This window comes from Maylandia zebra, linkage group LG6 (genome assembly GCF_041146795.1).
Source record: "Maylandia zebra isolate NMK-2024a linkage group LG6, Mzebra_GT3a, whole genome shotgun sequence".
NCBI lineage: Eukaryota > Metazoa > Chordata > Actinopteri > Cichliformes > Cichlidae > Maylandia > Maylandia zebra.
The window spans coordinates 7830164-7854456 of NC_135172.1; the positions used below are offsets into that span (position 1 = coordinate 7830164).

General features: G+C 40.6%; 1 protein-coding gene across 4 annotated transcripts in view; it reads right to left on the reverse strand.

Annotated features, from left to right (window-relative positions):
- The window catches only part of slit1b (slit homolog 1b (Drosophila)), an 85660-nt gene that overhangs the window by 8356 nt on the left and 53011 nt on the right, over window positions 1-24293 (reverse strand). For 3 of the 4 annotated variants that reach the window (XM_076884600.1, XM_076884603.1, XM_076884602.1), the window contains 21 exons: window positions 23357-23500; window positions 23101-23264; window positions 22773-22796; window positions 22504-22648; window positions 21385-21459; window positions 20913-21056; window positions 20164-20307; window positions 19908-20074; window positions 19601-19739; window positions 18487-18555; window positions 17560-17631; window positions 14727-14798; window positions 14413-14484; window positions 10212-10375; window positions 4948-5072; window positions 4552-4646; window positions 4153-4292; window positions 3840-3933; window positions 3503-3640; window positions 3088-3316; window positions 2804-2934 (listed from right to left, as the gene is read on the reverse strand). In XM_076884600.1, coding sequence (XP_076740715.1) covers window positions 2804-2934; window positions 3088-3316; window positions 3503-3640; window positions 3840-3933; window positions 4153-4292; window positions 4552-4646; window positions 4948-5072; window positions 10212-10375; window positions 14413-14484; window positions 14727-14798; window positions 17560-17631; window positions 18487-18555; window positions 19601-19739; window positions 19908-20074; window positions 20164-20307; window positions 20913-21056; window positions 21385-21459; window positions 22504-22648; window positions 22773-22796; window positions 23101-23264; window positions 23357-23500 — 2547 coding nt within the window. The remainder of the gene's footprint in view (window positions 1-2803; window positions 2935-3087; window positions 3317-3502; window positions 3641-3839; window positions 3934-4152; window positions 4293-4551; window positions 4647-4947; window positions 5073-10211; window positions 10376-14412; window positions 14485-14726; window positions 14799-17559; window positions 17632-18486; window positions 18556-19600; window positions 19740-19907; window positions 20075-20163; window positions 20308-20912; window positions 21057-21384; window positions 21460-22503; window positions 22649-22772; window positions 22797-23100; window positions 23265-23356; window positions 23501-24293) is intronic. The other variant, XM_076884601.1, reaches the window with a different exon arrangement.

The following is a 24293-nucleotide window of genomic DNA, read 5'->3' on the forward strand; positions in this document are numbered from 1 at the left end:
CAACAACTCTGGCCTCAGCCTATTCCCTGAACATTGATGATGACTAACATGCCAGTCAGTTTATAATGGCCATGAAAGGTTGCTATCATGCAGGCAGAGAAGAGGCCTGTCTTATCTGTAAAGGCAGATCGTTCCACAGTTTTGGAGCTGCTACAGCAAAAGTTTCCACTCAGTCCTGGGTACATTCAGGAATAGCCGATAGGCTGAGCTGAGAGAGCGGTTGGGTGTATAAATCTGTAGCAGCTCAGAAAGATAAGATGGGGCTAGGCCATGGAGGGCTTTAAAAGCAAATACAAGAAATTTCAAATGAATCCTTAAAGAAATGGGCAGCCAGTGAAGTGAAGCTAAAATAGGGGAGATGTGCGCAAACCTTCCAGTGCCAGTTAAAAGACGCGCTGCAGCATTTTGCACCCTCTGTAGATGAGTAATGTATGAAGCACTGATCCCTATATAAAGTGCATTACAGTAATCCAGCCGAGTGCTAACAAAGGCGTGGATTAATAAGGTAAACTTAACTCAAACCAGAACACGAATAGAAAACAAAATACAATGAAACTCAAACACTGGGTCACATGACCCAGTGTTAGACACTAACACTATCCCTATATCATTTTCTTTGTCTCTAATTTTAGTCACTTGTTACATTTTTTTCCAGTTTTCTCATCGCTCTTCTCTTCTCAAGTCTTTATCTGTTCGTTTCTTTTTTTACATCTTGGTCCCAAAGCCCTCTCGTCTGCAGCTGCACATCACACAGATTTGCCCAAAGCACGTGTGTGCGGGAGGCTGCCAGCTGGCCGTGCCTCCTCCTTCTTAACACTGAACCATGCAAACATTTAAGCACTTGATACCTGATCAAGTGGACTCTCAACTATAAAGTGTCCTCTGGCTGAATCTGTGATTAAATCAGAAAACCCACAGCGCTGATGTCATGTGTCCACATTCCCAAATAAAGCAGGACTGTCTCTGAGCAACGACACAGACCTAACGGGCGCTGAGCATGGTTGCTGAGCTACAGTGAGCTGAGAGGATGATGAGGGCCTGACAGGAGTCCAGTGGATTATTCAGCTCAACAAACTCTCAGCTTTTGAACTTCTGATGATCAGAATACAGTAATCAACATGCAGCAGTTTGCGTGAATCAGAGGGTTGAGTGTAATGTTAAACATGTTGAGCTGGTCAAATTCAGGTGCCAATCATGACCCTCACACGGTACAACTTCAGTGCTTAGTCTAAATGTAGTGCACATTTACTTCCTGTCTTTAGGAGAAATGAAGCATTTGATTGTTTATTTTACTGCATTAAAACAACTGAAACCCACATTTTTTTACCTTTAAATTTAACAAATGTCTGGTTCCATTTTTCCTGCTAACATATGAGATTAGTAAACTAGTGAATAAAGTTTAAGCATTCTTACTGGGAATGCAATATGAAATATGAACGATTCCTTCTTACCAAGAGGGAGTCATTCATATTTTTCAGAACTATACCATGGTTATTCTTAGATGTGCTTGATTGAATGCTTGGTTTTTAGTAAAGTGTTATGTCCTTAGTTCACAGCATGAACCCAAGCTTGCACATTCCCAGAAAATCAGCCTGATAATGTCTTCTTTGTCAAAATCCACTGTAGAAACAGGATATTTATTTCAGATTTGCACTGCCTCATTGTTGGTCTCTCTGTGTCACCAGATTTAATAAAACGCAGCTTTTGGCCTGGTGGATCAACTGGATGTCTTCAAGGAAACATTATTTGTAGTATAAAATTCTCTCTTTATAATTCATTTGAAAGTGTTTCTGTGGTTCAGCTACAAATGAGAGACTGTAATACAAAAGGGGGATTTAGATAAAATAGATGGATGTTTTAGAACACTGAATCAAACTGTTCAACACAGTGTGGAGAATTCATAGTCATGATATGAAAAACCTTTAAGTAATGCGTTGCCAAGTTAACTAGCGTGCACCAGCCTGTGCAGTCACCTGATATCACTTTGTACCTCAAGATGTGGCAGTAAGTCACTTAGTCCAATTTGAGAGGAAGTAGCTGTGCTTAGTAAACTTCTTTTCTATAGACAGTCTATGATTCTGACCACTTCTCACTCATGCTGAAGGAGTCAGTGAATTAAACTGCGACAACAAACAAAAGACCAGCTGAAGCTTTTGGCAGGATGGAGATGAAAGCCTGCCAGCAAAGCACCTCTTTTCCCCATGCCCACCCCCTAGCCAGCTGCGTCAGGCAACACCAAGACCTGCAGGCACGGTCTGTCCAACAAGCTGAAATCAAGTAGCATCGAGAAGATCATTATTCAGGTTGTTCATTGGGTGATTTATATGCTGTAGCAAAGTTCAGCATTGGTAAATGCAAACACTGGTTACTCTATTGTCCGTGCACCCATAGAAATGACAGGCAGCCAAGTTAAAAAAACAAAAATGGCATTGCTTAAGATCCAGAACTGCTACTGAGCACTAAATGAGGGATGCTGCACATTGCAGCTTTAGAGTACTGTGAAACTGTCTTTCAGTTTGCCAGTTATACAGACATTTAATCTAATTTCAAGTTATACCCCTGATTACTACGGATATACTACAATATACTACTGATTTTGTTTCTGGAAATATTTTTGCGATTGTGTTGTGTGAGGAAATTGTGTGTGAGATTAACCTCTGACACTGTGCTTAGAACATATTACCCTGCTTTTCTAAATGTTTCCCTAATATGTCTATTTAAGCATATTCATGAGAATCAGAAGGACCACCCATCAGCCATGGGTGACGCGTGGTCCTTCTGACCACTGTGTGTGTGTGTTTACCTGTAGATAGCAGTGGCAGGTTGGTTCCCTGGGTCATATGTGACCCTGACATGACCCTGATGGAGCTCCACAGCGATTGGCTCATTGTCCCCGTTATAGAGCAAGATACCATTTTCCTCTGCTGTTGACACCTAACGCACAGACACGCACAAAAACACACCAATAAAGGTCTGTGTGTGTGTGTGCCTGAACTTGCTGCTGCTGAAATTGATTTCTGACACTCTTCCGTGTCTGTCACCTAACACGTGCTCTCGCTAGGTGTGGACTTGTGAGCATGTTCTCACCTGTAGCGTGATGTTCGTTTGAGGCCAGTTCTTGACATCTTGAAGCTGAACATAAGAATCCCTGTCAACAAAGTTGACGCTGACCAGCTTCTCACAGTTCTGACCCTCAAAGCCTGGCAGGCACTGACACACTGCAGTTCCCAGCTTTTCCTCACAGAGGGCACCGTTCTGACACTGAGCAAGCTGGCAAGGCAGCGGGGCAGGAAGGGCCACCTCACAAAACTCACCACTGAGGAGGAAAAAGAGGTCATAATAAAGGATATCAGACATGACATACAAAGAAATACAATGATCCCACTTCCTACCATGATAATCAAACCAGCACTATGGTCTTATGATGATAAAGGAAACTCACAGTACCCAGTTTCTTAGATTTGTATCTGCACAGTTCATAGTTTTTTAAGGTTGCCAGCACCTGTATCCCTGCGGACAAACACAACTGTAGCCATCCAGATGGTCAACACACTGGGCTCCATTCTGACATCGATGATCCACACACTCATTATAATCAATACCGCAGTCTGGCCCCACCCACCCTGGGATGCATACACACCTGGAACACAAACACACACAAATATGCATAAATACTAATTAACAAATGGTGTAGGATTTGGGGAAGTAAATAGAAACATTAGAAAAAATTAACTCTGTATATGTTTATCTGCATGTGTCTGTAATTTCTCTCTCATCTGGGATCCCAAACTTAGCCAAGTCTGAAGTAATTGTGTGTGTGCGTGTGTGCGCATTTTCACCTGGGGCCGTTTGGAGTGCTGACGCAGGTGGATTGATGCTGACAGGGGTTTCTACCAGGAGAGCAAACACCTTCCTCTTCTTCACACAGGAGACCTAAAACAGGTGTTACAGGAATCTGTCTGTGAAGGTTCTCAGTCATCCAGGTCATCGTAGTCAAAGGAGCTTGCAAAGAAAAGCGTCTGGACTTCTTTGCAAGCTCCTTTGACTCTTACAGGAATCCTCAATATGTTACTGTGATGGATCAGCTATGCAGCATTTCTCTAAGTGAACAGTTTGTAAAATGTAATAAATATTCAGATGCTGCTTTTGTACCCGTGTAGTTTGGAGGGCACAAGCAGGTGTAGTTGCCAACTCCGTCGACACAGGTGGCGCCACTCTCACAACCATGGTCCTCACAATCGTCCACGTTCACCTCGCAAAAAGTGCCATGGAAACCAAAAGCACATGCACAGCTTAAAAAAGAACAAAAGAAGAAACTTGACTATGAAGACGAAACATTTAGACAAATTCAAATATTTCCATGTGCTAAATGCATTAACGCGCTAATATCAAACGTTTATTAGCATGGTATATATTTTAGCATACTAATGTTTGAATCTTAGCAGGTGGGCTTGATTCTGCAACATGATGCCACATCCATCCACTAGACCAAATCTGTTGGTGGGGTTGGTAAAGAGGTTTTTTCTGCTACTTTCACCAAATTTTTGTTACCTGAATCCTCTAGTCTGCTCATCACTCAGGCAGGTTCCTCCATTGGTGCAGGGATTGCTGACGCAGGCGTCAACTGGAGTCTCGCAGTGTTTGCCCTACACACCACATGCATGCAAACTGAATTGACAGCATATTTTTGATGAGCATAGACAAACAGATCAGGCCAAGCTGAGTAACCGGATGGGATTATCAGAGACAGATGTGATCTCAAAACAATCACAGACTACACACGAACACATAAAATATTGGATCAGTGGCTTTAAACATCAGATCTAGCTCTGTAAATATATTACTGTGGGACTGCCAGAGCTCATATTTTGATGATAAAGCTTAAGAAAACAATACAAACTCAAACTCAAACTGCAACAAGCAACACACACACACATAGTTGCATACCGTGAAGCCAGACTTGCAGACACAGGTGTACTGTTGTGTGTGGTGGACTTTGCAGATGCCCTGGTTCTGGCAGGGGGAAGACACACACGGACTACATTTGGCCTGAACAGATGACTCCACCAGACCTGATTTTACACAAACATACACAGCTGTAAAATCTATACAAGTCATTTTAACACACATGTGAGGCACACATGACAAATACACAAATGTATCAATCACAGGCAAGACGCAATGACCAATCCTAAATTTAGAAACAAAACATTTATGTTTTATTTTTCTTTAATTTCCAGATATAATTATTTCTGGTGCACAGTCCAGTGCACAGTAAATGGATACATTTATTTATAATGAATTATTTTGCTGTTAGATGAATCAATCAGAATGAAACACATGTATTTCTTTTTAAAGAAAAACATCTATTATGTTGTGTCTGTTTTTTGTTTTTTTTATTTAAACTGCTCTGCTTTGGCAAAAGCCTGAGGAACATTTGTATTCTGGTGTGTTGGTTGACATGACTCTGGTTTGAGCACACAGGCCAGAGTATCTGCATCTGATTTATAGCAAGTTTTACACATATGTGAGATACAGGGTTGGGTTGGACTGACTACGTGATCATTCTGCAACGCGGCAAAACTTGAGGTGCAGAACAGGTTTGTGTTATGTGAACCCTGTTGGGATTATAAGGCTGTGACACAGTGACTAATTGGGTTCAAAATAGATCCACTAACAGCTGTGACAGACGCATTAATAACCACTGTTTATTAATATAATACAAAAAAAAAAGCCTATCTACTTTATTATTTTGGATACTCCTACTGTTGTGTGCCAGCATGACAAGTGACAAATTATTAAACGGTTGCTTGTTTGCACTCTTTACAGAAGTGACATTTCCTACTATGTGCAAGACTCGTAAGAAGTGAAATGAAAAATTGTTCCTGTGCAATGACAAGAGAAGCTCCACCCTGTTTGCAAAAGGCTTCACAGAAGGTGTGAGAAATAATTAATTAGAGTGAACCGCCACAATAAATTTTACAGTGCAATAGTATTTTAGAAATACATCATTTAAAGTGTTAATGCACACAAAGTCTGATAGGAAGCCACTGAAGGAAAATTCACACTATGTTCACACCAGAAAGAGAGTGCAATTAAACCTCTGGGCTTGATGATGTTGGGGCCTCTTTTCTTTTCGCCGGTGCCATGTTTAAATTAAACTTTAACTCCGTGCACTCTTGTTTACAGCAGTTGCTGTTCCTCTTAGTAACTTTGTTGCCTTTTATTTCACAACTTTAAGTCAGTAGTTTTGCTTTGTTTTTTGTTTTTTTGATAAGCAGAAAAAGGCTAGAGAAAAACATAGGAGAAATCTGAATCCCTAACCTCTATCCACTGCTTTACAAGTCATTCAAAAGTCAAATGTTGATTAACAAATAAAGCCATCTGAGTGATATTACCAGCTGATGATGATTAAATGCACCTTCTTAACAACTTCTTGTTTTAATATTTGTATTAGTATGCTTCTGCTCTAAAAGATAAACAACAAACAGTGAAGGCAAGACAAATGCAAACAAATTAGATACTCCAAGAAAGGAGATTAAATTAAAAACAAAGAGTATAAAATTGCAAAGAGAGATAGGCAAAACCTCTAGAAACAGATTAAATAGACATTAAAAGGGCAACAAAGGCATAGAAGGGATTTAAAAATGACGAATGCTGTCAAATTTCAGTGAGACGATTATTTCACCAGGGGCGACTTCAAGATTTTTTGATGTGAACAGGTTAGGGATGCCCCATGGGAAATCACAAATACACTAAGCAATGAGAATTGGCTTAACATTTTTTCAGACTCTTGTGTATTCCCCTTTGTCCTAATACTGATGGTATTATAGCTGAATAAAGGCGGGAAGATGGTTTTACATTCTCTACTTATATAAAAGTAACAACACCACAGTGTAAAAACCCTTATGGCCACCCGGTGCCCCTTATGTAGACACATCCCTGTTTTTCAAACTCTATTCTAAAACCCAGTAATCTTTTCGGACCCTTTGCCTACGCACTGATGATTATTTAGAATTGTAAATAATCATCAGTGCCTAGGTAAAGCTTATTAAGCCTGCACTTGAGGCTTGCTCCAAAAGTGATTCAATCACCATGGATCACTATGTAAAAATACCAAGCTTCAGTATGGACCAGTTACAGCTTCTACCAAAACAGTTTGCTTGTACAGTTAATTGTTTTATGACAGTAATATTCTCTTAAAATAACATGTGATTTATCATTGTTGTGTCTTATAGTTCAGGGCATGTCCTCTTTAAAGGACTGGCAGGCTAACACAGCCAAAACACACTCAGATTTACAGGCTAATACACTCTTAATACACTAAAACATGTGTGGATCATCAGTGTCAAACATTGACAACAATGACGAGCATGTGTTTAGCAGTCTTTGGAGGAAGGTTTGAAAAGATGCACAAATATAAATAAGTTTCAATATTATACAAACAACTCTTATAAAAAGGCCAATGGATGGGACAGAGTGTAATATTTATATGGTTGTACTATACATTAAATATGGATAAGCACATACATGACATATGAAAGCAATACTTTTGGATAGGTGTTGGTAAATAATTATAGAGAACTGTATAAAGACTCTGTTTTAGATAGACAATATTTTACAGCGTATATATTATTATAGTATTATCAGATTGTCTAATCAAAGGAGATAAACGTATGTATGATGAGCTAAATATAGATTTGCTTACTCCTACTCCTTTTTTGAATTTTGATTTTTTGATGTCATGTGCATTTGTTTTTTTTTGTTTTTTTTACTTTTTATCAACATTTGTTAATAAAATTGATATTGATTATGGATATTTTTTAACTTAACTATTTGTCAACTTTTTAATTTGTATGCATTTTTATACCTTTTTAAACTGATCTGATTCCTTATTTTTTTAGTTGCAGTCTCCCTGTTTCTTTGTTAGGGTCTCTCTTGTTATATTTCCCATTTTATTTTGGCAGTCTCATGTCCCTTGAGCCTTGCATTTGATTTTACTTTACCGGTTTCATTATCATTAATTAGTTTCACCTGTTGTTACCCAGCTGTTTCCACTCCCCTTGTTATCCCTCAGTGTGTTTTGTGTGTATTTATACCTGTTGTTTTCTCCTGTGGTTGCTGTTGGTAATGGATTTAGTTTGGTGATTCTGAGTTTCTGGACTTTGATTTAAAGCGAAATAAAAGTTTGCGTTTTGTTATACATACACTGAACAAAAATATAAACGCAACACCTTTGTTTTTGCTCCCATTCCCCATGGGATGGACGTAGAGACCTAAAATTCATTCCAGATACACAATATAACCATCCCTCCCAAACAGTGGTCACAAATCAGTCCAAATGTGTGGTAGTGGGCACATCTGCTATATTGAGATAATCCATCCCACCTCACAGGTGTGCCACATCAGGATGCTGATCTGACATCATGAGTAGTGCACAGGTGTACCTCAGACTGCCCACAACAAAAGGCCACCCTGGAATGTGCAGTTTTTTGCGCTATTGGGGGTCTGGGGACCCAGAACCGGTCAGTATCTGGTGTGACCACCATTTGCCTCATGCAGTGCAACACATCGTCGCATGGAGTCTATCAGATTGTCAATTGTGGCCTGTGGAATGTTGGTCCACTCCACTTCAATGGCTGTGCGAGGTTGTTGGATATTCGTGGGAACTGGTACACGCTGTCGTATACGCCGGTCAAGCACATCCCGAACATGCTCAATGGGTGACATGTCCGGTGAGTATGCTGGCCATGCAAGAACTGGGACATTCTCAGCTGCCATCTGCCCTGAACAATGTGAACCATGATTCATCTGTGAAGTGCACACCTCTCCAACGTGCCAGACGCCATCGAATGTGAGCATTTGCCCACACAAGTCTGTTACGGCGACGAGCTGGAGTCAGGTCAAGACCCCGATGAGGACGACGGGCATGCAGTTGAGCGTCCCTGAGACGGTTTCTGACAGTTTGTGCAGAAATTGTTTGGTTGTGCAAACCAATTGTTCCAGCAGCTGTCTGGGTGGCTGGTCTCAGACGATCTTGGAGGTGAACCTGCTGGATGTGGAGGTCCTGGGCTGGTGTGGTTACACGAGGTCTGCGGTTGTGAGGCCGGTTGGATGTGCTGCCATATTCTCTGAAACGCCCGTGGAGACGGCTTATGGTTGAGAAATGAACATTCAATGCACGGGCGACAGATCTGGTTGACATTCCTGCTGTCAGCATGCCAATTGCACGCTCCCTCATTGCTTGTGGCATCTGTGGCATTTTGCTGTGAGACAAAACTGCACATTCCAGGGTGGCCTTTTGTTGTGGGCAGTCTGAGGTACACCTGTGCACTACTCATGATGTCAGATCAGCATCCTGATGTGGCACACCTGTGAGGTGGGATGGATTATCTCAATATAGCAGATGTGCCCACTACCACACATTTGGACTGATTTGTGACCACTGTTTGGGAGGGATGGTTATATTGTGTATCTGGAATGAATTTTAGGTCTCTACGTCCATCCCATGGGGAATGGGAGCAAAAACAAAAGTGTTGCGTTTATATTTTTGTTCAGTGTATATACGGATACAAAACATTTATTTTTTACTACATTTAGTAAAAATGATAATTCTTTTTTTTTCTCAAATCTACAATAATTAAAACTGTAATTGTGATTTTACTAATTTAATTTAACTCTAATTTAATTTTGAATTATTATTGCTCATTGTGGAATATTTGGTGTTTGTGAAGGCTGTGAGTCTAAAACAAACAGCTTGCCAGCGAAATTTAGCACATTTTTATTAAAGCAATTTTCTGCATACTTTAACTTCACAGTCAAAGACACGATCCACTATAGTGTCTTTAGCTGTTAGTGTGTGGGAGTAACAGCAGTCAACACCCTCTGAAGGTCAAACAGAAAAGAAAACCTTTCATTAAATATCATCTATTACGAAGCAACAGTATGTGGGCGTTGATCATTATACAAATTCAATTGCAAAAATCATATATGATGGAAATAGCCAATTAACTGTTTCTTTACAATTCACCCTACAGACAACAAATTATATTAGTGTTTCATGTGAACAGTTTTAGATTGAATGCTGAGCCAGTTTGGTGAAAGAGCAATTTTATAAACCAAGTAAAATATTTTATTCAGCTACAAAGTCTTATGAGATGCATAAAACTAAAGCTGCTGTAAGGTGCGCATGTTTTTCACTGCCAGCTTACCTACACACTGGAACTTGTCGGCAGGCGTGGTGAGCAGCAGCTTGCCCTCCATGCCGCGGGGGCCAGCACAGCGGGCGATACCAGGCTCCTTATAGCCGCTCTTCACCCACTCTGACAGCCACAGCAGACGGCAGTCGCAGTACAGCGGGTTGGCTCCAATTGCTCTGAAGAAATAAGCAGATGAAGAGTCCGCTCACTGATGGAGATAGTGAGACAGAAAACAGGTTTTGGAGGAAGGATGGGAGAACAGAAGCGAGTACACTGAAGTCACGAAAAGAGAAAATGAGGCAAGAGAGAAACTACAAAAGTTGGATTGAGTGGTAAGGTTTGAAGAGAAAAAAGGAGAGTGATGTTAGAACGATGAGGTTTTAGAGTTACACGCCTTTTCTAACAGTTGGAACGCTATACTAATGCTGGATTTAACCAGTTAACCACTGCATTGCATCACCTCTTCTGTTGACCTCTGTTAAAGTGCTTGGTAGGTGAGGAGTCCAGTTCCTACATGAAAGTGAAACGTTATCCTCACTCTTGCTGGGAGTTTAGCTGCTCCACAGTTTGGGTTTTTTGTTGTTTTCTAATGCTCTGAATGTCAAAATGGGTGACAGATCTTGAGTGCAGGCACTGATACTTTATTTTAAAAAGTATTTATTTATTTATTTACATGTTTTTAATGGAGCAATGTTGCTGGAATGCATACAGAATACACCTTGGCACCTCCCTGACATCATGTCCACATGTGATAACCAAGGTGATCCAGGACTATAACCTTCGATTACAGCTTGTATTATTCCTAACTGCACATTTATCATTTAGCATTAATGATACCTTTGCAAAAACAGAAAAGAAAAAACACAATAGACGACACTTCCTGTGGCAGCTGACAGAGTTCAATCTGCCAAAGACACTGATGTTACACTTCTACACCTCCATCCTCACCTCCTCCATCACCATCTGTTACTCTGAAGCCACTGCCAAGGACAAAGGCAGACTGCAATCTGCCATTTCTCCAGGACCTGTGCACCCTCAGGATCCTGAGGCATGCAGATGGATTTGTGGCAAACCCATGGGAGGAGTATATTAACATTTTTACCCAGACTCTTCTCCCTACTTTCTTAATACTTAATATTGTGGACATTTACACACTCCACAGCTGGAACAATTTGATCTGCCTGAATGTATTTGACAGTGCTTTCACATTCTAGTTGTTTCCGCTCATATTTACATTTATCCATCGTAGCTTGTTGTAACAGTCTCTCCCCATGTTAGGCTGCCCATGTGTGTGTAAACTAATACAGACTGATTCACATTCTGCAGACTTGTGTCTGTTTTTAATGCAGGGCTACCCAAGGGCCTGAAGATCACGACCACTCAAAATTGGTTTCCGCCTTGTCTCTAGTGTGGGGGGGATTTCTCTGGATTTTCTGAATCTTTTAATGATATTATGATCTGTAGGGAATGAAATCTCTAAATTCTTTGTAGTTTCACAGTGAGAATCGCTGCTGAACTATTGACCCAGGCACTCTTTACTGGTGAAGACTTTTTCAAATGCAGGTAACTCTACCTGTCTGGGATGCTCTTATACTCCTGCTCCTTGCTGATCTGTTACTAACCAGCTGTGTCATGTTTCACCAGGTGTTTTTTTGTCAGCATTACACAACTGTTTCACTTGTTTGAGAACTAACAATAAACATTTTAAGGTTTTAAAAAATGATGTCATATGTTTGAAATCCTTTTAATAATTCACTCTCACTTCAACACTATGCACTCCATATTGTACATATGTGCCATTTCTTTGCACAATATTCAAACTGCTGACCTCTGTATATTTTGCATAGATGTATACACACACACACACACACACACACACACACACACACACACACACACACACACACACACACACACACACGTGCATGTACATCCTTATAATTGTACATATATTTATTCTTATAATTCTCACATTCCTGCTCTTACATCTGGCTTGTTTCTTATGTTTCTTGTATTTTTGCACACCACTGTTGCTTGTGACACTTGCATACAAGGATCTCACTCACATGTGCTGTACCAGTGATGTGACGTGACAATAAAAGTGATGTGATTTGATTTAATAAAACCATACTGAACCCTGCTTTTGTATAGATTTAAATTTTAGAAATAAGGCTAAAGCCATTTCATAGCTCACAGTAAGATCTGGAGTAATTTTGCTTTTAGACATTCCAGAAAGGAAATGAACCTGGCGTGATAACTTCCTGTGATAATGACAGCTTACTTGGGATAGAAATCTGAGAACTAGATTTTTGTCTGTTGACTGTGTGTATGCATGTGAAGAAAAGAAAACAGCCATTGTTATTTCATGTGACTGCAAGCGCTCTCAATGAATAACTTTAGAAAAAGTAGGATTATGAAGTGGGGAATGAAAGTATCAGGAGAATATAGCAGAAGAGAAGACGTAGAAAGAGGGGATTAAAATGAGTGAAAACAGGGACGAATGCGCTGATCTCAGAGAGGAAGGAGGGTTGACCTTTAACAAAATGCGCTGCAATATTTTTCAAAGCCACAGGGTGGAGCTCTCAGACCTCAGTGCTCACACAGAGACAGTGTCACACATACTGACATGCTTGTGAAATTCTAAAAATGTATTCATATATGAGTGGTCCACTTGATAAAATAATTGGAGACAAATGTGGGATCAAATACTACTCAATGCAAAAATGTCCCCACAATGACACAGAATACGGTCAGAGCATTTCAAGTCATGTGAGAGAAAAGTCAATTCTTATCAGTCGATTAACCTCCTAAGCTCTGGGCTTTTTTGTTTTTTAAATTTTCATCAGGAAAATAAACAAAGACTTCAGGTTTAGCAGCAGCTTTGCAATTGTAAAGCCACAGTGAGCCTGAAATCTCTTGGACTCTATGGCTCAGAAACACTTAAAGAACAATGAAGACAATGTGTTACTAGCCCACAGTGAGATTTAAACACCCTTACAGCAGTGAACTGTAACACTCATGTAGTTGAAAATGTAAGAGAAAATCTGCAATTCAACCAAATTCAATGAAATGGAAATGAAAAATAAAATCTGCTTCCATTTTGGTTTTGGTTTTTGAAATAGGAAGCCTCTTCACTCAGAATGTCACACGCATATTAACGTGTGACTTGTGCTTGAATACTAGATAAAGCCTGGACCCATTATGGGGATCTTTAGGGTGACGGGGGTTCTTCATGTTGTTTGTTAAGACTGCATTGTTCTAGTACCACATCATCACCACCACCTTATCCATGACAGAAAATGAGAAAAATCAGAATTGGTGCAATTCAAAATTTTCTGTAGACCTTACTGGGGTTTTTTTAAATGCAAAATGTTAGCTATTATGTTTCAGGTAGCGCACTGCTGCAAATTCACAAAGGATTCAAATGCAGGCTCTACCTCAAGAAATTAAGAAATCATCACAGAGCAAAGCTAAAGTCGGTTTCTGCAGCGGAATAAGTGACGAGAGATCACTTTACAGCCCAATTTGTTCTCTTTACATACTGGGAGTCAGCAAGGTCCTATTGCAGAGATGATGCCATGCTTCAGAAGTCAAAATCCCCCCCACACACACACACCTCATTTTACATCCTTTTTGCTCACATTTAATCATCCTTCTCTTTCCTTCCTTCTCCTTCTTTATCTTTATCTTGCCCTTCTCGAGCCATCTCCATTTTGCCTCTCTTCCCTCTATCCACTATCTCTGCAGATCATCACGTGTCATACTTGCATGAAGATGATTATGCTGTATATGCTCGCTCTCTCTCTCTCTCTCTCTCTCTCTCTCTCTCTCACACACACACACACACACACACAGGCCTCAGATCAATAGAGCTATGGGAAGCAATGGATCTCTTCAGCTAATTAAATCCAGCAGCAAACCACTTCACTTGAAACCACTCATTCTCTGGGAACTGGACTTTATCTGAGTGGAACCATAAAAGCAGGGAAATGAACATGCATCTCTCTCTCTCACACACACACACACGCACGCACACACGGACACACACACACACACACACACGCACACATGGACACACATACACATACACACAGACCTCATTCTGTCAGTAAGGACAGACCCCACTCTCCTACTGTTGCAGCCAGTTGGTGCTGTCATTGTGTATGTACTGTAAGCCTGTGTGTGATGTGTGACTGCATTTATAAAGACTTACAGGTGAGACAAGGAGACCACATCACTGAAGATACCCTCCTGCAGCTCAGAGATGTCGTTGCCATGGAGAGAGCTGGAAGACAGATACACTTACGGGTCAGAAAAGGTTATAAATAGTTAAACTGAAAACTCAGTGACCACAGTGACTCTGACAGCAACTCTCATTCACCTCAACAACAGAGGGACATTTAAAGTCCTAAAACAGATGATGGCTTATTATAAAGCGAAGAAGTTACAGTGATGTGGTTTGGCATGTCGCAAGTATGATACTGTGTGTGTATGTGCGTGAGCACGTGTGTGTGTGTGTGTGCTCACAGCAGTCTAAGCGAGCGCAAGCCACCCAGTGCCAGAGGAGGGATACAGCGCAGTTCATTGTAACTGAGGATCCTGGAAGAGAAGAAAAGATCAAATTAAATGCAGCAGAACCAAAGATGGTGTGTGTTTTACTCCACAATGCAACCCACACAGCAGCAGTTGGTAAAGTCTGACTGCTCTTGCAGTGGAAGAGGCTCCAGCCCCCTGTGACCTTGAACTGGATAAGCAGTTAAGAAATTGCATGAATGCATGGATATAAATTGCTGCAGCACTGGAAGTTGAACGAGAGTGAAATTGAAGATTCACAGACAGGTCAGACAGACCTACATTCCTATCCTCACCTATGGCCATGATCTGTGGGTAATGGACTAAGAAAGAATAAAATTGCAGACACAAGTGGGAGAAATTAGCTTCCTCCACAGGGTGTCTAAAGCCACTGCTCCTGCAAATCAACATGTTTAAGTAGTTTAAGTAGTTCTGGCGTGTGACTAGGATGCTGGGGCTCCTCAGTAGCCTGTCGGTAAAGCCCTGGGGCAGGCCAAGGACGTGGTAAAGAGATCTTGTCTCTCTGCTAGTTTGTGAACGTAGTGGTTTCATTCTGAAAGAGCTGAGGGCAGTGGTAGAGGAGGCCTGGGCATCTCTGCTTAGACTGCTGCCCTGTGACCCAAATAAGTAGTAGAAAATGGATGGATGAATGGATGGACAGTGACAGTTTGGCTGAAGATTTGGAGTCTGAACCCTCTAGCCTCAACTAGAGACGAAGAGTGGAAAACAGAGGTCTGGGAAGATTGCTTGTTTTGAACTCCTTTTAACTTTTCAAACTTTTCACATCCACCCAATGTTGACTCCTGTGAGTCTACTTGAGGTGCTTTATGAGATGTAACACATTTCTATCTACCTTTATTCTGTTTGGGACCTTTAAACAGACTTTAAGGCCTAAAATCGGTTTGCTTTCAAAAAAACCCCAAAACAAAAATCATTTCATTGAACTTCTGGCCACATCCTTGAAACATGGTGTGGAAATTCAGTGACTACATCTTTTTTCGATGGCCTCCAAGACTCTTTCTCTGGCCACAATTTTCTCTTAGGTTAAGATTTCCACTTTGTACACAAGCAGAGTAAAAATGTGCTGACAACTGCCATGTCTGGTTTTTACAACCCAATGACCTTTCCTCAGGGGTGAAATAAATATTTTTAGCACCATTAGTTGGTCGACTTTAGGTTTTTCATGATTTGGGAAGAAATGAACATTTGAAAACAAGCATTTTCATTTTAACACAAGAAGCACTACAAACAATATCATTACATTTCATGTGTTGCAAACCAGAAGAACGTTTTGTTTTTAGAGTTCACAATATTACTCTTGTTTTGCTTTGTGTGAAGCAAAGGCTCCAGTGTTGTGGCAGCCTGGGGCATTCTAGCTTTTAAAAATCTGTCTCTCCAAACGCACCACATTTTAAAGGGGTTACATCTTAAAAAAAAATAAAATAAAAGCAACATGGTAATCTCACAAACCCACTTTTCTTTCACAATTGAGCACAGAAATCCTATCAAAGGTTTAAAACGAGAAAATGTACCATTTTAAGAAAAATATCAGCTCATTTAGAATTTGATGTCCACAAAAACATTTCAGAAAAGATGGTGGCAACATAAGGTTGGAAACACAAGTGGTACTAAAAAGAGAAACAGATGGATTTTCCAACTAACTGGATTAACTGGTAACATGACTGGATATCAAAGTATTTCAAATTATCAGAAATTTCTGTTTCTGACAATTTCACAATAATGTTCTTCAATGTAAATTTGCAAAGACTTTGAATATCACATCGCCTTCAGTACATAATAATTTCAAAAGATTTGGAAAATCTGGAGAAATCTTTGTGTGCATGTGACAAGGCTGAAAAATGAATTAATTGGATGCTTGGGACACTACACTAGAAACAGGCTTAATTCTGTCATCACTGCTGGGCTTGGTCAGTGAACACAGTTTTCTTTGCATGAAGGATAAAGGTCTATAATGTCAAGGAGAAGATGTGATGTGGTAGAGATGTGGTATGATCCACAATCACCACTTTGTTCTCTGGACCAAAGATCATTTAAAATGAACTAAGGAAAAAAACTGTTCCGTGGTCAGAAAAATCTAAATTTTGAATTCTTCTAAAATAAATTTGGGTGCTGTGACTAAAAAGAAGAACTATGTCTTGTCATCAGCAAACAGTTACAGGTCTGCGTCTCTGACAGTATACAGGCGCATTAGTACCTATGGAACTGGCTGCTTGGACATGAGGAAAGGCACCATCAATACAGAAAGATACTTTGCCTCAGTTTTTTGAGTTTGTTTTTTATTCCAGTGAACTATCAGCATTAAAGTTGGATTCTGGGTTTAAATTCAGACTCCTGAGTGCATTTGGGTCCACTTCCTGCTTCCCCGACAGCTGACCTTTGACAACCATGGCTTCATAGTAGAAATGCCTGAGTGCTGAACTGGCAGTCCACATGTTTAACAAAGGGAAAAGACATTTGGAGCATCATGAAACCCAATATGACAGTGATCATAGCTACAAAAATGGCAACTTTCCCAGAAGTCCAGCAGCTGCTCTCCTCAGTTTCCACATGTTTACAGACAGACCGGACGCTGCACAGTAATAAACAGATTTATTGCTGCCATCAAATTTACAATAAGCTAATATTTTTCTCAAAGTGATTCATTTTTTCAGCATTTTGTTTTGTAACAGAAGTGATTTAGTGAACTGACATCTTTCTGATGCCCATTGTGTGTGTGCTGATTTGTCTTGTAACACTTGACCAAGAACAGTTGTGTGTATGAACTCACAGTGTGGTGAGCTGGCTCATGTTGGAGAAGGAATCATCAGACAGGGAGTTGATTTTATTGTTGCTCAGATCACTGGAAAGGCAAAGGTCAGTTTCAGTCAGTATACACACAGAGTACTGCAGAGGTCCCACTGCACAACACATACAGGCGCAAACACACTAGCACACGTACTGTAACATAGTAACACACAAAACTAAAATGCTGCTCATTATTAAAGTGAACCGATCACATCATCCTCAGCTGTGTGCGTGTTTTACTGAATTCACTACACAGTCTACAGCGCCCCCTGCTGGATGACTATACAAATAGAAGATGCTGAGCACAGTTTGCAGCTTTTTTTGTAACAACTGTACAAGTGTTCAAACATACAAAATGTGCAACCTTATTCTCAAATTTCCTTTGAAGGTTTTGATATTACTGTAACATGTTCTTCATAAAACTGTAAAAACTATTTAATTCATATTTGGTTCTGCTCTGCAACCAGTGTTACTTTTGCTTCTTCTTTTTGGCTTCTGATTTCAGCTGCATTTCTAGCAGTGTGTGACTGTCAGGATCATTTAGTTACCATGGTCTAAAATGTGCCTCAGTCTGTGTGTTGAGAATCTTTGACCGTCCTTTGTTTTTAAAAATGAGGTACGAGTCTTCGGCTGTTCACTGGTCACTATCTAAACCTCAGTGCTTCGCCTAGAATGTAATGTTCCACAGCAAAGAAGAAAATAGCAAGAGTTTGTGCGTCAGCATGACTGTATATTACTGCATTAACCTCTTCACTGTAGTAGATGTTTTCATTGGTGGAAGAGAAGAAAAGTGCTTTCACTACCAACATGAGAGGCTGTAAGCATGTGTGATAGCAGATGTAGCTGTAGGTAAACTGAGTGTGAGGAGGCACGTGAGGATGAATGAAGGATTCAATCAAGTGTTTCTTACACAAGCTGCAGGTATTTAAAAGCAGGTAACTCTTTGGGAACGCTGGTGAACTGATTACCATCCAGATACCTGAGGGGACAAAACACAAAGATCTGTTGTGCATTTCTACAGAACAATAATAATGCACAGAGATTATCAAACAAATTCTAAGATAAGGTTCTAAGTTAAGGATGTCAAACTCACAGGCACACTTCGATCTTCAGTGAGCCAGACCAAAGAAGCTCGCTTAACTATGCATTAACGACCCTTTGTAAAAAACAGACATTTCTATTCTAGACTGAGAAAACAGGATGTTTTCTAATGGTTTATTTATTGATTACTTAAATAATTTGATGTAGTATGTATTGGCATGTGTGAGGTTTTTATCAGTAGGAACAGCTGTAAAACAGGTTTTGAAAATTCCAAAGTTTACGTCCTCCTTCACAGTTTCCAATGTCATCCAGTGGACTGGAGTCTTTGCCGGGCCACTTCTGGCCTCTGAGCCTTGTGTTTGACAACCTTCTTTTGGTTGGTAGATGTAAACAGTAAAAGGGAATAAGGTCAAATAAAGTCAAGGCTAAATAAAACTTTTGTTTAGGAGCCCTCACATACTTCAACATCTGCAAAAAAGCCTGTTTGGTAAATAACATCCATGCAAATACGTGAATAATTCTGACATAATTACAAAGTCACAAGGTTCCTGATTTTTTTCTGGCTCAATGAATTTAGTTAATTTCAGGGAGACACTTAATAATAAGAAAACCACAATTGCTATAAAAAGCCTGGTTACTACAAAAAAAACAGTGATACCACAGATAATTCACATAAATGTTTTGTATATGCTTGTTTTACACTATAAATCTGTGACTCTATTAAGTAGAATCAATTACGTCTCCAATTTATCTGCACTGAAAAAATGAAGCTCATTTCCTTTGTTTAAACTTGAACGAGCCAGTTTAGGGCCAACACAGAAGCTGGCAAGACTGCATTATTTACTATGGCTGTTTTTAATTATTCTATATTTTATTTAATATAGAATTGCGATGCATGCCAATTTTAGTGAGTTTTGCAGTTTAAATGTTCAAAGCAAATTAAGAAATAACATTTTTTGTCTTGGCCGTGCAGTCAGACTCACAGTTCAGTGACGTTGCGGGGCAGTCCTCTAGGCAGAGCCTGCAGATGTTTGTTGCTGCAGCGCACAACTGTGTCCATACAGGTGCACTGGCTGGGACACTGAGGCCCCGGACCACAGCTGCTGTCCTCGAGCACAGCGCCTGAACAGACGGGGGGGGGGCAAATTTCACTTAACAAACAACAACCTTTCAATGGCAGTGCTTCTCAGAAAAAAATTGCAAGGCGTGATAACTTTGCTGTCATACATTTTTAGGCGATGCTTGTTACATTTATTAGATTTCTGCTTATAGTTAAAATGCCAATCATACCATCCTCACAACGGAAATCAGGCACAGCTACATCCTGCAGTGGGATTTCTCGAAGAAAAGCGGGCCCCTGACAGCGAGGATTCCCTGTCACGATTCGCCGACTTCTAAGCCACGCCCCAAACCAGGACAGACGGCAGTCACATTTAAAAGGATTGGCCAGAAGGTTTCTGATGGGCAAGCCGACATGGTAGGTAGGTAAGATAAATGGAAACAAACAGAGAGTGTGTCTGCACGTATTTGTGGGTGTGTCACTAACAGTGTGGACAGGTTGGGCAGTGTGTCGAAGGCTCCAGGGAGGATGGTGCTCAGCTGGTTATCATACAGTGAGAGCAGCCTGACGTTGGTCAGCCCGGTGAAGCTCCCGTTATGGATACAGCTAATCTTATTATTCCTGAGCATCCTACACAGCGAGAGAGACATTTTAGGACAGACATGTTTTATGCAAAGTTCCCTCAAATATGATATTTCATATTCATAAGATAAATAAAATGAGCTTTGGCTTTCATCCTTTAGTTTTATCTTCAGCAAAGTAAATGCAGCTCCTTTGGGTTAAGATCAACTCAGCCGCTTCTTCTTGCTTTTCATGTTTCTGTTCTTAACTTTTTCCCCCTTCAGTGCACCAAGCTGTTGATTTGGCCACTCATAAATTTCTTCTGTCCCTCCGATGTTTCTGGCTTGTTTTTAAAGCCTGAAGATGGCCCATTTCACTGCGACTGAAATCACTGTTGCGCTCAGATTGTGAGTTCACAGCAACAGTGATTGCCAGACTTTGAATTTCATGCTCAATTCACGGAGAAATAACAAAAGCTAAAGACTACACCTGTCTGTGAAACAGTCTTTTCTTTAATTGTCCAGCTATGTTTGAGTCCCTGAAAATAGGACTGCACAGTAGAGTTGTTGTTATTCTCAAAGGTGATGCAACTTTCTGAACTGTTGAACCCCTAAAAATAAAGCTGAGAGCTTAGTATACACAGTGACCTAATTCTATGTATGTATCAAACTCACAGCATGCGCATGCCCTCCATGCCTTTGAACATGCTCCCTCTCACAGATTCCAGGTGGTTGGCTGTCAGGTGAAGCTCCACCACCGAGGAAGCACCCTCAAATGCGCCGTCCTCAATCTCTGAAATCTTGTTGTTGCTCAGGTTACTGAAGTGAGAAGGATAGCACACAACATAACAGCTGCTTCCTGACAGCTCTTTGCCAGAAACCCAACTGAGCATGATCATTCAGCCTTAAGTTTCACACAACTTTTAGTACCTTTACTACTTTGAAAATGTGTCCAGTGTTTTCACTCTACATGAAGCTGTGCATTTTCTCTAATAATATCCAGTCATGCAAAGTCACTACATACAGTTTTCTCTGAACCCCTTTTCCCACTAAGGTCTTGGAAAATGCCAGAAGATCTCTTGAAAGTTTCTTTTGAAGATGGAGCAGCCATTCGTCACAGTATTTGTCATTTTTCATGGTGACCTACATTTTCTTAAGCTGTGACAGGCCCTTGAAGGCTCCTGTGGCCTCCAGCACGGAGAGGTCATTGTTGTTGAGACGCCTGTGACAATCATAGAGAGAGATCACAGAGAAGAGGATGGAGGAAAACAACATCACAAGGGGAAGAGTGACTTTGGTATGTGTGCATGTTTCGTGCTGAGTGCTCATCCGTGCAGCAGGAATCCACATACACATGTCAACACGGATATCCAAGTCATAGTTTGGCACAGTGTGTGTGTTTTTATGTTCAGTACAGGGAATGAGCATGTATTTGAATTTGTGTGGGTGTGACTTATGAGGGTAAATAGAGAACAATGAATCCTAAATGATCCCAAACTTAAATGCATGCACTTTAAATATAAGCTTATTCCAGATAAATTATGTGACAGCTGACTAATACAGCGGAAAGACAAATTTCATCATCATCATCATCATCATCATCAATGTAATGCTCAAAGGGACGGTTGACCCCAAAATCAAAAACCACATGTTTTTCTCCTTGGGAACAAAGTGCTATTTGTCCATCTGGAGTGTTTGAGTTTCCCAGTTATAAAGATCGTCTGTAGTGATATCCACGTCTTTTAAATAGAATGTGACTAGATGACCTTATGGTACAAAAGAAGACATTTGAAAAAAAACATCAGCAGCAATATTCATTCATTCAAAAATCATGACCTGGCTGATTAAAAAACATTTTTAAAAAATCATTAAACCATGTTGTATAAAAGCAGGTTCACATAGCAAGTATTTTATTTAAAAAATAACCACGCCCACCAACTATTACTGTATAGGCTTGTTACTGTGGAGATGGAAGCATTCGCCTGTCAGTGGCAGTAGGCTGGTGCACTAACAGGCACTCCCGTCCACACCGTTAATGACAGGGTGTGAACTATAAGGTGAATTAGCTGTGTGCTTCTTTTGGTTGGTGGATGTAAAGAGTAAAAGGGAATAAGGTCAAAAATAAGGTCAAAGGTAAATAATACTTTTGTTTCTAAAAGCCCTCTTGCACTGGAACATTTGCAGCAAAGTCTGTTTGGCATATACAATCCAGGACTGCATGGAATATTATTAACGTGGGTTGTGTGTTTGTGGGCATGGATCTCACAGCTCTTCAGTGGAGGACGGCAGGTGCTCCGGGAACTTAGTGAGGCGGAGGTTGGAGCAGTCGACCACATTGGCTTCACAGCGACATTTAGCGGGACACACTGGCTTACTGTTACACTCGTAGTTTAGACGTCTGTCTTCAGTGCCTGGACCCAAATGTGGAGAGGATAGACAGACAAGTTCTTACTGATACATAGAGGCAATCAGAGACTGATGTATCTAACTACACACATACACAGAATATATATGAATATACAAACACAAAATCACCTGGGATGTGGTACTGCTCCTTGGCTGTCATGAAAAGTAAGCAAACAAAACTGTGTGAACGCTTCAACGGAGCAATAGCCACACACACACATACACACACATACACACGTCACATAATTGACTTGGCTGTAGGTGGCAGCAGGACACTTACAGCAGAAAGGAGGACTGAAACAATGCAAAGCTGCGCTTAGCTTTCCAGGCCTGGCAGTCTTAAACTATCAGATGCAGCAAGTATATCCAGACTTTTCACTCCTCGTCTCAGTTCCATCTTTGTCATCCAGTCACACACCCACACACGCACGCACACACACAGAGGGCACTGACTGACCAGAGCATCTGAACTTGTTGCTCTTGATCTGTGCGATGCGTTTGTTGGCAAGGCGGCGAGGACTGGCACAGCGTGCACCGCTGGTCTCTATGGGGTTTGAACGCAGGAAGTCGGCCAGCCACTTCACATTACAGTCACACACAAAGGGATTCTGGGCCAAGTGTCTGGTGAGAAATTACAAAAGGGAACAACATCAGTCAGATCAGACTGAATAGAGTGTAACAGAACTTGAAATAGCACGCATGTATTTTCTCACAGTGTCTGGATGCTGCGCAGCGAGCTGAAGGTGCCTTTGGCCAAACTCTGGATCTTGTTGTCGTACAGCGACAGAAGAGCCAGGTTCTCCAGATCTTTGAACACGTTGGCTCGGATGCAGTGGATTTTATTTGCATTCAGCAACCTTAAGCAATACAGTAGACACACTTAATTATCATAACAAAATACTCTGAATAAATCATCTAACATGCAGTTCTGTGCAAGTCTTGAGCCACCCTTTTTCTATGTTTTGCCTGATAGTGAGCCTTTTTTCTTTTTACTATTAGGACATGATTTTCACAAACTCTTCATTTGCTGGAGATAGTTTTTCAGGCCAACCACTTCTTCTTTTGTCCTCCACTTGTTCAGTTTCTTCAAGGTTTCAAACAACAAGCTGCACATTATGTTAATATCTGCCAAGTTAACACCTAATAGCTATCTAGGAATCACCTTGTTAGGCCTGCAAAAGATGCCTGTAACAGGCTGCTTGTGGTTGGCTGAGGCTCAGGAGATAGAGCAGGTCGACTAAAAATTGAAAAGTTGCTGCTCCAGTTTGCTTGCCAAAGTATCCTTGGGCAAGATAGACAACCCCCAGGTGTTCCTGATTAGCTCGATGGAGTGTGAATGTTAGATAGCACTTAGAGCTAGAAAAGAAAGTGATTGTTGAATGTGTGTGAACAGGTGATGGAGTTGTATAAGGTGTTTTGAGTGCCTGGGTACAAAAGCCCTATAAATAAATCCATCAATTTACACTTTAGTAACAAAGTGTCTAAAGATACAATTTTAAAACAGGTTACTTTCTAAGTTGTGGTATGTGTAGATGCAACACTGGTTCATCCCTGGAATTAGGTACCTGTTTATGCTTCTATGACTCATAGGTGAGTTTGGGGCTTAGTGGCTTAACAAGACTTTTCTATAGTAGTGTACATAATTATGAT